The following is a 14,648-nucleotide window of genomic DNA, read 5'->3' on the forward strand; positions in this document are numbered from 1 at the left end:
TTTGTTTTTTTGCTTTGCTTTATTTTATTTTTCCAGCTTGAAAGTTTCTGATATGCATCCCTGATATTTTATTTTATTTTACTTTATTTTGTTTTGTTTTATTTTTCCAGCTTGAAAGTTTCTGATCTGCAACCCTGATATTTATTTTATTTTATTTTATTTTATTTTATTTTGTTTTATTTTTCCAGCTTGAAAGTTTCTGATCTGCAACCCTGATTTTTATTTTGTTTTGTTTTGTTTTATTTTATTTTTCTAGCTTGAAAGTTTCTGATCTGCAACCCTGATATTTATTTTATTTTATTTTATTTTATTTTGTTTTGTTTTTCCAGCTTGAAAGTTTCTGATCTGCAACCCTGATAATTATTTTATTTTATTTTTTTGTTTTATTTTATTTTTCCAGCTTGAAAGTTTCTGATCTGCAACCCTGATATTTATTTTATTTTGTTTTATTTTGTTTTGTTTTGTTTTATTTTATTTTTCCATCTTCAAAGTTTCTGATCTGCAACCCTGATATTTTATTTTATTTTATTTTACTTTATTTTACTTTATTTTGTTTTATTTTATTTTTCCATCTTAAAAGTTTCTGATCTGCAACCCTGATATTTATTTTATTTTGTTTTGTTTTATTTTATTTTTCCAGCTTGAAAGTTTCTGATCTGCAACCCTGCAACAATTTTATTTTATCAAGCTAGAAAGTTTCTGAATTGGAACCCTGACAATTTATTTTAGTTTTAGTTTTGTTAGTTTCATTGTTTCGTTCTCCTGTTAAGATTTACAACTAAATCAAAACTACTGCAAACTGTGACAGAAATAGCTGAGGATTTACAGGAGGGAAGTGAACATTTCTCGTTTCTTCTGCTCTAACTAACAAGAGAATTGAAAATCAGCACAAAAGAAAGTAAATGGAACGAATGAAAAGTGCTTCATAAGCAGCCACAAACTCATCTCCCAAACGTGCAAAAAGAAAAGAAAAAAAGAACCTGAAACTAATGAGTTTCGTGTTTTGTAATCGTGAGGTAAGCGGGTAAAGCACAGGTTTGCATAAACAGTTCCTCCTTTTTATTAATGTGTGCAGAAAAGTACAAAGACAGCATTTTATAGAAACCTTTAATATTGTGGCAGTGTATGTGAAATTAGTCTGAACTAAAGTGACACAGAATTATGTCTTGTGTTCAACAGTATGATTTAAAAACTAAATGCTGCAGCGAGGTTGTAAGCAAATCTCAAGATTAAATAGGCAAATGAACAACATATTAAAAGCAGGCTTTGCTTTACATGCAAAGTCGGACTGAACAGTCTCCATATCTGCCATGTTGTGCTTTCTTGATCCAGAATATTTGGATTGTTTATCATGAATTGACTGATTCACAAACTGATTAATCAATATAGTTTGAATCAGTGACAGCTTTGCCTACATTTGCTGGTTATATTTACCTTTGAGTAACAAAGAAAAAACATTTAAATACACATATTAAGTAAGAAGAAGTGGGGAACATTCAAAGATAGGACTCAGTGATTTGAAACTGAAAGCATGTGAGATGGTCAACATGACCTATTTTATACTATGAACACCGAATCAAATATATACATCTATTGTAACAAATCTTTAAAATATAGCATTTGTTTTCTTTTTTCTTTTAATGCACCCATCATGCTATAATATTCACCATATATAAAATCTACAATCTGTTTTTTGTCTTTTGTAACAGTGAACATGTACAGTGACCCCAAAACATATGTGACCCGTGCTGTCAAAATGAGTCGCAATAAGCAAATGTTCACATTCTCTATTAAAAAGCCTTCAAGATGATGTATGATTTGTTGGGATCTGACAAAAAAAAAAAAATGACTGAGCTACACCTGTTTGAAGTCGACAGAGTCAGCAAAGTCAATTTTGAGAAAAATCGAGTTAAAGTTTTCTGAAGGTCCAAAACAAAATCACCTAGCAACCATACCTTAAAGCCCTGTTAATAACACCAAAATTGGCACAAACCAAGTCAAAACCAAACATCTATAGGAAAAATATAGATATTTAACTTTTTTTCCCATTATTCCACAATTGTTTGATTAACATTAATGAAACAGTCTATATATTAAGATCTACTGTATCACACGGACCTAATATAATGTTACACATCAGATGTTTTTTACTCAACAGTTAACCAAACGTTCACTTAAGACATAACAGATAATGTTTGCGTGAATATTCACCAAGACCGATATTTTTAAAATACATGCTGTAATTCATATGTGTACATCGGTATCGCGCGCTGTCTTTGCGCGCGCGCACTTTGGATCTGTCAGCGCGAGTAAGATCGTATTGTTTACATCAGCATGAGTATGAAAATCACATTTCGTTGGTTCAGACTCGTGCCATCGAGAATTCGCTATGAATATTAACAAAGTTTAAATGCTGCGTTTTAAAACAATACCAAACTTGTCCTGAGGGGTAGTACCAGTCGTCGAGAGGCGAGCAGAGAAAAACTGCATTTTTCATGGACAAATGAAAGGTACTCCTCTCAGAAAACCTACAAATAAAGATACTTTTATATGTTTAATAGCTATTTAGAGCATTGGGATCGCTAGATGAGGGCTTAATAAACTCTTTGTGTGTGTGTGTGTGTGTGTGTGAACCTCAAATTAGACCAAAATTTACATATTTTTTTACTTGATTTGCCTGTAGCTCGAAATTAGCCCGTGCGCAATGCGCATTCCGACTCACTTTGCCAGCACGGGTCACATATTTTGACTTGTAAGTTTCAGTTAAAAAATATAGTAATTAAATTAAAAAAAAAATGCTAGAACTTTTCTCAGAACCACTGAGAAACCTTTTTACCAGCTAGTAGTTCGTCACATTAACTATTAACATGTTCCAATAAGTTTTACACCCAGAAAGTGTCCAAATACTGTACTTTTTGTCATTATTTTGCATATTTCATATTTTTTGAAACCTAACATTTTTTAAGTATTAATATTCTTCAATATTAATGTATGTAATAATATTCTTGTTTTGTGCTGTATTCGTCTTTTAAAGAAAATATATATTGTTATATAATGTAAAGACATTTTTACCTTTTTAAAGTGTGATTTTCATGTACAGTACATGTGATAAAGCAAACCCCCCATGTAAAAATATACATATGTTCAGGTCCCCTCAGATTTAAAGTAGCACGCATGATTTCTTGGAAGCCTTCGGCTTGGGGTGGAGGAAGGTGCGAACTGCTTCTGTAAAAACTTCCTTCACCCCGTCCTGGTTGAGTGCTGAACACTCCATGTACTTATTGGCCTGGATTTGTCGGGCCAGCGCCGCCCCCTGCTGCTGGGACACCACGGACAGGTTCTTCTCTTTCAGCTTCTGCAGCACCTCTGGATCATCTCTCAGATCTGTTTTAGTCCCCACCAGCAGGATGGGCACATGAGGACAGTGTTCTGACACCTCGGGGTACCACTTTAGCTTGACGTTCTCGTAGGACGAGGGGCTGGCGACGCAGAAGCAGATGATGAAGACGTTGGTCTGTGGGTAAGAGAGTGTCCGTAGACGGTCGTATTCCTCCTGTCCCGCTGTGTCCCACAGGTTCAGACTGACGATTTTAGAGTCTATCTCCAGCTGTGCGCTGTAGTTGTCAAATACAGTGGGAATGTATTCTTTAGGAAAGGCGTTGGTGGTGAAGGAAATCAGGAGGCAGGTCTTCCCAACGGCACCGTCTCCCACCACGACACACTTGATGTTCTGCATTGTTGTTCTGCCTTCAGCTTCCAATAACTGAAATAAACACAAGGACTAGTTTTACCATTTACCACATTTTTCCAGGCGTTTTTTATGATTTGGAAGCACCAACATTAGAAAAAAAAACATCATGCTTTGGTAAATTTTAATTATGACAAAAGTCCAAATTATGACATAGGCTACTAAGCCATAGCTATGACATAAAAAGTCAAATTTATGACATAAACTGTCCAAATTATGGCATACTAAGTCATAATTATGACACACAAAGGCTAAATTATTACATATAAAGTCAAAATTATGACATAAAAAAAGTCAAAATAATGTCAATTAGGATAGGAAAGGTCATAATTTTGACTTTTTGTCATAATTCTGACTTATAAAAAGTCAAAATTATGAGAAAAAGGTGAAATTATGACATACTAAGTCATTTATAAGATAAAAAGGCTAAATTGTTACATACTAAGGTAAAATTATGACTTAAATGCCATAATTCCAACATTAAGAAGTAAAAAGTATGACATAAAAAGTCATAATTATAAGATTAAAAGTCAAAATTATTACATAAAAAGTCGATTTATTGCTTATTACTTATGAAAAAAGTCATAATTTTTACTTTTGTCATAATTATGACATTTTAAGTCAAAGTATTTTTAAGTGCTGTCAAATAGATTAATCAGGATTAATTGAATCTAACAAAAGTTTGTGTTTAAATAATATGTGTGTTTGTATGTGTGTGTATATATATATATATATAATATACAGCACACAGCCATTAATGTCTAAACCGTTGGCCACAAAAGTGAGTACACCTTTAAGTGAAAATGTCCAAATTGGGCCCAAAGTTTCAATATTTTGTGGCCATCATTATTTTCGAGCACTGCCTTAACCCTCTTGGGCATGGAGTTCACCAGAGCTTCAAAGGTTGCCACTGGAGTCCTCTTCCACTCCTCCATGACGACATCACGGAGCTGGTGGATGTTAGAGATCTTGCGCTCCTCCACCTTCCATTTGAGGATGCCCCACAGATGCTCGTCTGGAGACATGCTTGTCCAGTCCATCACCTTTACCCTCAGCTTCTTTAGCAAGGCAGTGGTCGTCTTGGAGGTGTGTTTGGGGGCGTTATCATGTTGGAATACTGCCCAGCGGCCCAGTCTCTGAAGGGAGGGCATAGTGCTCTTTTGGCATTCATGGTTCCCTCAATGAACTGTAGCTCCCCAGTGCCGGCAGCACTCATGCAGCCCCAGACCATGACACTCCCACCACCATGCTTGACTGTAGGCAAGACACACTTGTCTTTGTACTCCTCACCTGGTTGCCGCCACATACACTTGACACCATCTGAACCAAATAAGTTTATCTTGGTCTCATCAGACCACAGGACATGGTTCCTTAGTCTGCTTGTCTTCAGCAAACTGTTTGCAGGCTTTCTTGTGCATCATCTTTAGAAGAGGCTTCCTTCTGGGACGACAGCCATGCAGACCAATTTGATGCAGTGTGTGGCGTATGGTCTGAGCACTGACAGGCTGACCCCCCACCCCTTCAACCTCTGCAGCAATGCTGGCAGCACTCATATGTCTATTTCCCAAACACAACCTCTGGATATGACGATGAGCACGTGCACTAAACTTCTTTGGTCGACCATGGCGAGGCCTGTTCTGAGTGGAACCTGTCCTGTTAAACCGCTGTATGGTCTTGGCCACCGTGCTGCAGCTCAGTTTCAGGGTCTTGGCAATCTTCTTATAACCTACGCCATCTTTATGTATCGCAACAATTCTTTTTTTCAGATCCTCAGAGAGTTCTTTGCCATGAGGTGCCATGCTGAACTTCCAGTGACCAGTATGAGAGAGTGAGAGCGATAACACCAAATTTAACACACCTGCTCCCCATTCACACCTGAGACCTTGTAAACCTAACGAGTCACATGACACCAGGGAGAGAAAATGGCTAATTGGGCCCAATTTGGACATTTTTACTTAGGGGTGTACTCACTTTTGTGTCCAGCGGTTTAGACATTAATGGCTGTGTGTTGAGTTATTTTGAGGGGACAGCAAATTTACACTGTTATACAAGCTGTACACTCACTACTTTACATTGTAGCAAAGTATCATTTCTTCAGTGTTGTCACATGAAAAGATATAATAAAATATTTACAAAAATGTGAGGGGTGTACTCACTTCTGTGAGATATTGTATATGTGTGTGTGTGTGTGTGTGTGGCCCGGGTATACTTCACTTTCCGCACCCGGACGCGTCTTCGACGACTGCACATTGTGCTCAGTACTGTGCGTATTGCCACCTAGTGGACTCTTCTGTCCTGCTTGCGCATGTGCTGTTGCACGTGCACCGTCCGCACGGTCTCGAAATTTGGGCTGCACGCGGACAGGGTGTGCGGCCAAAGTATACCCGGGGCTTAACACACACACACGCATATATATATATATATATATATATATATATATATATATATGTATATATAATATATAATTATGTATAAACATATATTATGTAAATGTAACCCCTCTACCCAGGTCCTATTCGCCCCGCTCTGCATGGGAGTTGGACGCTCTAGCAAGGAGGCTAAAGGCTGCAACCTCTAGCGTCAGTTGCTAGAGCATCTCTTGAGATCAGAGGACTGAGGTTTACTCGTTTACTAGCTGGCCTCCGTTACACTCACCCCCCTAAACCTCACTCCCATCCGGGACACAGCACCAATGTAACCCCTCTACCCAGGTCCTACTCGCCCTGCTCTGCGCAGGCCTCGAACCTGGGTCTCCGGCGTGGGAGTGGGACGCTCTAATAAGGAGGCTAAATAAACAAAATTTTATGTTAGATGTTATTAATCGTGATTAATCGATTAGAAAGCGCTACTATTTTCCAGTCATAATTTCAACTTGGTTTTTCATAATTTCATCTTTTTATGTCATAACTATGATTTTTTTGAGCGATATTTAGCAGAAAGAAATGCTAGACAACTCATGTTGTGTTCCATGTGAGATTTGAAACAACATACAAAACTGAATATATCAAACCTGAGTCGTTAATATTAGAAAAAAAAAAAAGTCATTCCGACACTGTTAAAATGAAATAAATGAACATATCCATGCTAGAAGACCATCATGGTTGTTATGTTTGTATCAGATTATCACAGGCACTTGAGGTCAAAATGACCTGATGCCCACAAAACATTACATTGTTGTCAGTGACCTTTATTTATATCTTTCTGAGAAGAACAGTTGCACAGAGCTGGTGGGGAAGTAATTCATCTCACAAGGGTGCCTGTTAGCCTCTTCAGAAACTGTACAGTAATGTAATAATTTTGCAATATTCGTCTTACTCATAACATATGATGTGTATTCTGATTAGCTTGAAAAAATCTACATTTTTAAAAAATAAAGTTTCCAAAGGGGAATTTAGCAGTGATGCCATAGACCATTTTTGGTTCCTCAAAGAGCTTTTCATTGAACAGTTCATAAAATAACCTATTTTTTACTTAGTGTGAAGAACATTTTAATAATCTAAAGAACCTTTTGTACATTGAAAAGGTTCCATGGATGTTAAAAACTCTTCATGACTCAATCGATGCAATTAAAGAAACTATATGTGAATGTAATGAATAGGCTCCAAAAGTTTCCAAAACAATTCAATGAAAGTACAGTAAAATGTAAACATATTTACAGAACAACCTGTAAATTTTACAGTTCAAAATCGTAATTTACATTGAAACATACTTTTTAAACAGCCCTTTTCTGCTGAATTAGCAAGGCCACGCCACAGTATTTTACTGTAAAATTACACAGATTTTCTCTGTATAGTACGGGAACTCACTGTTAATCAATTAACAGATTTTACTGTCACAATTTTAACAGTAGGCCTATGTACATCATAAATAGGTTAAGGGGTCTAAAATAACTTTGCTGCCAAAAACACAGTTCCTTTTTTCAAAGAAACTAGAAGAACTACTGTTGTAGGGTCACAAACCACCCACAGTCCATTCACTTTTCGTTTGATTCAGACTGCACAACTGGAAAGTGTTAGTGTGAACATCTTTAGCTCAAATCAACTGCAATGCAAATTCCAGGAGTCAGAATGCAAATTTGTGAAGATATTCACTCCAGGTACTGGTAGGCCTGGATTTTTTGAGTCAGTGTATGAGGCACTTTATAGCAACCATACTAGATATTCACAAAGCTATTGGCTGAATGGCATGTAGAAAGAAAGTGAACTGTGATCGTTGCTTTACAGACAGTCTCTTTCTGTCTAAGTATAAACAGCAGTGTTTCAGATATGCCGCAGTCATCAAATCAGTTTATGTGCATCTCACCATTTTTTCAGCTGATGCTTTTCTTTCTCTAACTATCTGATCTTATATATACATATATATATAAATATATATATATATATATATATATATATATATATATATATATATATATATATTGTACCTACACATACTGGCTTCACATATTGTAACTTCTACTACAATTGGTGTGTGGTTTCATTAAGCTTTTTTTTATTATTATTAATTGCATTTAAAACATATAAAATGTGAAATACCATTACATTAATATTATTCGGTCAGAAAGCTCTATATAAAAACCACACAGAGCTCCGTTTGAATATAGCAGAATAAAAAAGATGTAACTCTCCCCTAATGACATCACTGCTTTCTTATCAGTTGTCAAATCTTCAAACCAGAGATGGAAATTAAATCTGATCCCTTAAGAATGAAGTTTAGGACAGCAAGTTTGGGACAGATCAAGTGCAAATAAGAAATAAAACTCACCGTGCATCATCCAAAAGAGCGTCCAGGAAATTGTCTGTAGTAGTCTGAATAAAACTGTCCCTAAATACAGTGGCACAGGGGACTATAGGAGGAAGTGAGCATAGCCTAGTGCACTGAGAGGAAGTCAGTGACACAAAAAGGCAAAGAGCCAGTGGAGAAGTTTAAAGATGATGTAGGCCATAAATTAGTGGGGTGTATGTTACAAAGAAAGTCACTTGTACACTGTGAAAGCGCTTTTTTTTTTTTTTAGATTACTCAAATATCCAAATCAACTCAAATTTTAAAACACATTATTAGTTATTCTAATGTAGAATTTTAAGTGTGATAAGTAATTGCAGCAGTATTTTTAACAGGTGCAGACACATTTGATTCAGCATACACACACACACACAGACTCACTCACACACACACACACACACACACATATTTATATATATATATATATATATATATATATATACAAACCCGATTCCAAAAAAGTTGGGACAGGTAGCAATAAGAGGCCGGAAAAGTTAAATGTACATATAAGGAACAGCTGGAGGACCAATTTGCAACTTATTAGGTCAATTGGCAACATGATTGGGTATAAAAAGAGCCTCTCAGAGTGGCAGTGTCTCTCAGAAGTCAAGATGGGCAGAGGATCACCAATTCCCCCAATGCTGCGGCGAAAAATAGTGGAGCAATATCAGAAAGGAGTTTCTCAGAGAAAAATTGCAAAGAGTTTGAAGTTATCATCATCTACAGAGCATAATATCATCCAAAGATTCAGAGAATCTGGAACCATCTCTGTGCGTAAGGGTCAAGGCCGGAAAACCATACTGGATGCCTGTGATCTTCGGGCCCTTAGACGGCACTGCATCACATACAGGAACGCTACTGTAATGGAAATCACAACATGGGCTCAGGAATACTTCCAGAAAACATTGTCGGTGAACACAATCCACCGTGCCATTCGCCGTTGCCGGCTAAAAATCTATAGGTCAAAAAAGAAGCCATATCTAAACATAATCCAGAAGCGCAGGCGTTTTCTCTGGGCCAAGGCTTATTTAAAATGGAGTGTGGCAAAGTGGAAAACTGTTCTGTGGTCAGACGAATCAAAATTTGAAGTTCTTTTTGGAAAACTGGGACGCCATGTCATCCGGACTAAAGAGGACATGGACAACCCAAGTTGTTATCAGCGCTCAGTTCAGAAGCCTGCATCTCTGATGGTATGGGGTTGCATGTGGCATGGGCAGCTTACACATCTGAAAAGGCACCATCAATGCTGAAAGGTATATCCAAGTTCTAGAACAACATATGCTCCCATCCAGACGTCGTCTCTTTCAGGGAAGACCTTGCATTTTCCAACATGACAATGCCAGACCACATACTGCATCAATTTCAACATCATGGCTGCGTAGAAGAAGGATCCGGGTACTGAAATGGCCAGCCTGCAGTCCAGATCTTTCACCCATAGAAAACATTTGGCGCATCATAAAGAGGAAGATGCGACAAAGAAGACCTAAGACAGTTGAGCAACTAGAAGCCTGTATTAGACAAGAATGGGACAACATTCCTATTCCTAAACTTGAGCAACTTGTCTCCTCAGTCCCCAGACGTTTGCAGACTGTTATAAAAAGAAGAGGGGATGCCACACAGTGGTAAACATGGCCTTGTCCCAACTTTTTTGAGATGTGTTGATGCCATGAAATTTAAAATCAATTTATTTTTCCCTTAAAATTATTCATTTTCTCAGTTTAAACATTTGATATGTCATCTGTGTTGTATTCTGAATAAAATATTGAAATTTGAAACTTCCACATCATTGCATTCCTTTTTTATTCACAATTTGTACAGTGTCCCAACTTTTTTGGAATCGGCATGTAAACCTCACTCCCCTGATTTCAAAAGGTGCTCTAGAGACTGCAGTCTTTAGCCTCCTTGTTAGAGCGCCCACCTCCCATGCGGGCGGGCCCGGGTTCGCATCCCACTTGGAGCGGGCAGGTGCGAACTGGAGGGGCTATATTGGTGCCGTGACCCGGATGGGAGTGAGGTTTAGGGGAGTGAGCATAACAGACGTAGGCTAGTAAGAGCTGTGCGTTTAAACCTCACTCCTCTGAACTCAAGAGGTGCTCTAGTGACTGACGCAGGTGCGAATTGGAGGGGCTACATATATATACACTATATTTGCCAAAAGTATTGGGACACCCCTCCAAATCATTGAATTCAAGCGTTCCAATCACTTCCATGGCCACAGGTGTATAAAATCAAGCACCTAGGCATTCAGACTGCTTCTACAAACATTTGTGAAAGAATGGGTCGCTCTCAGAAGCTCAGTGAATTCAAGCGTGGTACCGTGATAGGTTGCCACCTGTGCAATAAGTCCATTCGTGAAATTTCCTCACTACTAAATATTCCACGGTCAACTGTTAGTGGTATCATAACAAAGTGGAAGCAAATGGAAACAACCGCAACTCAGCCACAAAGTGGTAGGCCACGTAAAATCACAGAGCGGGGTCAGTGCATGCTGAGGCGCACAGTGTGCAGAAGTCGCCAACTTTCTGTAGAGTAAATAGCTACAGACCTCCAAACTTCGTGTTGCCTTCAGATTAGCTCAAGAACAGTGCATAGAGAGCTTCATTGAATAGGTTTCCATAGGACTCTAGAGCAGTGGAGTGACGAATCACGCTTCTCTGTCTGGCAATCTGATGGACGAGTCTGGGTTTGACTGCATTGTGCCAAGTGTAAAGTTTGGTGGAGGGGGGATTATGGTGTGGGGTTGTTTTTCAGGGGTTGGGCTTGGCCCCTTAGTTCCAGTGAAAGGAACTCTTAATGCTTTAGCATGCCAAGACATTTTGGACAATTTCATGCTCCCAACTTTGTGGAAACAGTTTGGCGATGGCCCCTTCCTGTTCCAAAATGACTGCACACCAATGCACAAAGCAAGGTCCATAAAGACATGGATGAGCGAGTTTGGTGTGGAGGAACTTGACTGGCCTGCACATAGTCCTTACCTCAACCCGATAGAACACCTTTGAGATGAATTAGAGCGGAGACTGCGAGCCAGGCCTTCTCGCCAACATCACTGCCTTACCTCACAAATGCGCTTCTAGAAGAATGGTCAAAAATTCCCATAAACACACTCCTAAACCTTGTGGAAAGCCTTCCCAGAAGAGTTGAGGCTGTTATAGCTGCAAAGGGTGGGCCAACTCCATATTAAACCCTACGGATTAAGAATGGGATGTCATTAAAGTTCATGTGCACGTAAAGGCAGGCGTCCCAAAACTTTTGGCAATATAGTGTATATATATACAGTACATACACACACACACACACATATATATATATATATATATATATATATATATATATTAATGCTGGTTCTGACAGAAAGGTGTAAGAATACACAGTGCATCACAGTTTGTTGCGTATGGGGCTGCATAGCCGCAGACCAATCAGCGTGCCCATGCTGACCCCTGTCCACCACCGAAAGCGCCAACAGTGGGCACGTGAGCATCAGAACTGGACCACGGAGCAATGGAAGATCTGATGAATCACATTTTCTTTTACATCACGTGGATGGCTGGATACATGTGCATCGCTTACCTGGGGAGCACATGGCACCAGGATGCACTATGGGAAGAAGGCAAGTCGGCGGAGGCAGTGTGATGCTTTGGGCATTGTTCTGCTGGTAAACCTTATGTCCTGCCATCCATGTGGATGTTACTTTGACATGTACCACCTACCTAAGCATTGTTGCAGACCATGTACACCCTTTCATGGAAACAGTATTTCCTCTTTCAGCAGGATAATGCGCCCTGCCACAAAGCAAAAATGGTTCAGGAATGGTTTTAGGAGCCCAACAAGAAGTTTGAGGTATTGACTTGGCCTCCAAATTCCCCAGATCTCAATCCAATCGAGCATCTGTGGGATGTACTGAACAAACAAGTCCGATCCATGGAGGCCCCACCTCACAACTTACAGGACTTAAAGGATCTGCTGCTAACATGTTGGTGCCAGATACCACAGCACACCTTCAGGGGTCTAGTGGAGTCCATGCCTCGACAGGTCAGAGCTGTTTTGGCAGCAAAAGGGGGACCAACACAATATTAGGAAGGTGGTCATAATGTTATACCTGATCGGTGTATAGATAGATAGATAGACTCAGTATATATGTCAAATTGAAAAACTGTAAAATATGAACACCCTTTAGAATGACATTTTGCAGTGTCATCACGAGGCCACTAGGAGACAGTGTAATCTTTTTTACAGACATAAGCATACTCTGCAGTCCCTTTACACAGTAGTGAGTGGGAAAAAAGAAAGGTGTCAGGAAAACACCATCACAGCAGATGTGGATGTTCAACCAAACAGTCAGTGCACTTATTTATGTCCTATGCACTACTGAAAAACATATTCAAGCTGTATAATTATTGACTATTTATTGCTGATGAGGGATAGTGATCAAGCAAAATGTTTTATGCCGATTACTAAGGCCCAGTCAGTTTATGTAGACCTTTTTTTTTTTTTTTTTTTTTACATTTTCTGTACTGAATTTGTGGGAAATCTGCAGATTGTACAGTTGTTGAAACAAACTGAATCAACACTGAACAGACTTCAGCTGCATATTGACAATATTGTCTTTTTAGAGCGGCTTTGCATCACTGAATCATTATTTTCCTGTTTATCTCTGTAAAGCTACTTTGAAACAATCCGCATTTAATAAAGTGCTACATAAATAAATCTGACTTGACTTTATGCAGAAATTGGTGTAAAAAAATTTCTACAAGCCCCCATAAAATAAGAAGGATGGATATAAGGTTAGTAAATGATTTTCTATGTTTTTGTTTGTACAGTAAACAGCAGAGCATGTAGCACTAGCAACACCAAGGTCATGGGTTTGAATCCCAGGGAACACAGCAACTGATAAAATGCAAAGTTGTAAGTTGCTTTGGACAAAATTGTCTATCAAGTGCCTAATTGTAAATAATTTTTAAAAGACCAGTAAATAAAAAGTTGTCGCATATGCAAGAAATTTAATTTTACATTAATAAAATGCATAATATTAATAAACATAATGCATGTGCAAATCTTTGATAAAAATAAGTTGTAGTCTCATATTAAAAATATTAAAATATTATAATTAAATTACACCATTATATCATTACAATTTTTAAAATAATTTAACAACCTCCACAGTATGTGGTAAATAATGAAAAAATATGTAGCTACAAAAATTTTTATATTATATTATATTATATTATATTATATAATATGTAAACAATAGAAGTCAATGTGAAGTCGACACCATTAAACAACAAGCGTGTGTTTGTTTGTTATAGGCTAACTGGAGACTGTTTGATAGTGAGGTGGCAGGCAAAGCGTGATTAGCAGGGAGTGTGTGACTGCGCATGCGTCGTGCCGCAGACCGTGAGCCCGGCGTGAATTGAGGAGGAAACGTAGCTCGTTCGGCCTCTCACTGCTTCTGTCCCTGACAGAGGACGAGCGAACCAGCGTCCACCTGCCGTATTCTCTCATCGGCAAGACGGGAAACCATACAGAACCGTGTGGTCGTGTGTTTTTGGAGTGTTTCAATACAAAGCCTCCATGGAGTCGGATGGGAGGAGAGAGCAGCTGAAAACGAACCTCAAAAACTGAGACGGTCTACACAAGGATCCGAGGTAACACAACTCGTTTTAAACGGTTTAACATTTGGTTTTGCTGTATTTTACATTACATATCATTTCCGCGATGGATTTGGGGTGTTTATAAAGGGGGAAATGTGGGTGCCAGTGGCCTCGTGCCGCTAGAAAGCCAGCTGCGTATTCAACCGCATGAATATAAAGATAATACAGAGTCGTTGATTATGAATCAGCTATTTATGACTGATTTTGTTAAGCAAATGTAGGTGATGTGACTACATACTAGATCTGATCTGCTCTTGAGCCATTTAAATCCATACCTGAATATATAATACATGTTAATGTCTTAATTATTAAGATTATTATCATGGAAAGTCTATGCTAACCTTAATATTGTGCATATAAATCTATACATTCAGATAGCCTAAACCTTTCAGATTGCAAATATAGTCAGTGAAGTTGGTCTATATAGTTCCCACTTATAAGTGTTAACTAGTTGACAGGTGAGTTGGGGA

The 14,648-nt window shown here is 38.4% G+C and overlaps 2 protein-coding genes across 5 annotated transcripts in view; one reads left to right on the top strand and one right to left on the bottom strand.

The window, feature by feature from the left end:
• Window positions 1-286: 286 nt before the first annotated feature.
• Window positions 287-8,671, bottom strand: rhoga (ras homolog family member Ga). The gene is made up of 2 exons (XM_051864222.1): window positions 8,513-8,671; window positions 287-3,763 (listed from the first exon to the last, which is right to left on the bottom strand). The coding sequence occupies exon 2, from the start codon at window positions 3,734-3,736 to the stop codon at window positions 3,161-3,163; it is 576 nt and encodes a 191-aa protein (XP_051720182.1). The 5' UTR covers window positions 3,737-3,763; window positions 8,513-8,671; the 3' UTR covers window positions 287-3,160.
• Window positions 8,672-13,870: 5,199 nt separating this feature from the next.
• Window positions 13,871-14,648, top strand: part of stim1a (stromal interaction molecule 1a) — a 49,707-nt gene continuing 48,929 nt past the window's right edge. For 2 of the 4 annotated variants that reach the window (XM_051864148.1, XM_051864149.1), the window contains exon 1: window positions 13,871-14,172. The gene's annotated coding sequence lies outside the window, so the exon portion shown is untranslated. The remainder of the gene's footprint in view (window positions 14,173-14,648) is intronic. The other 2 variants (XM_051864150.1, XM_051864151.1) reach the window with 2 other exon arrangements.

This window comes from Ctenopharyngodon idella, chromosome 15 (genome assembly GCF_019924925.1).
Source record: "Ctenopharyngodon idella isolate HZGC_01 chromosome 15, HZGC01, whole genome shotgun sequence".
Lineage (NCBI taxonomy): Eukaryota > Metazoa > Chordata > Actinopteri > Cypriniformes > Xenocyprididae > Ctenopharyngodon > Ctenopharyngodon idella.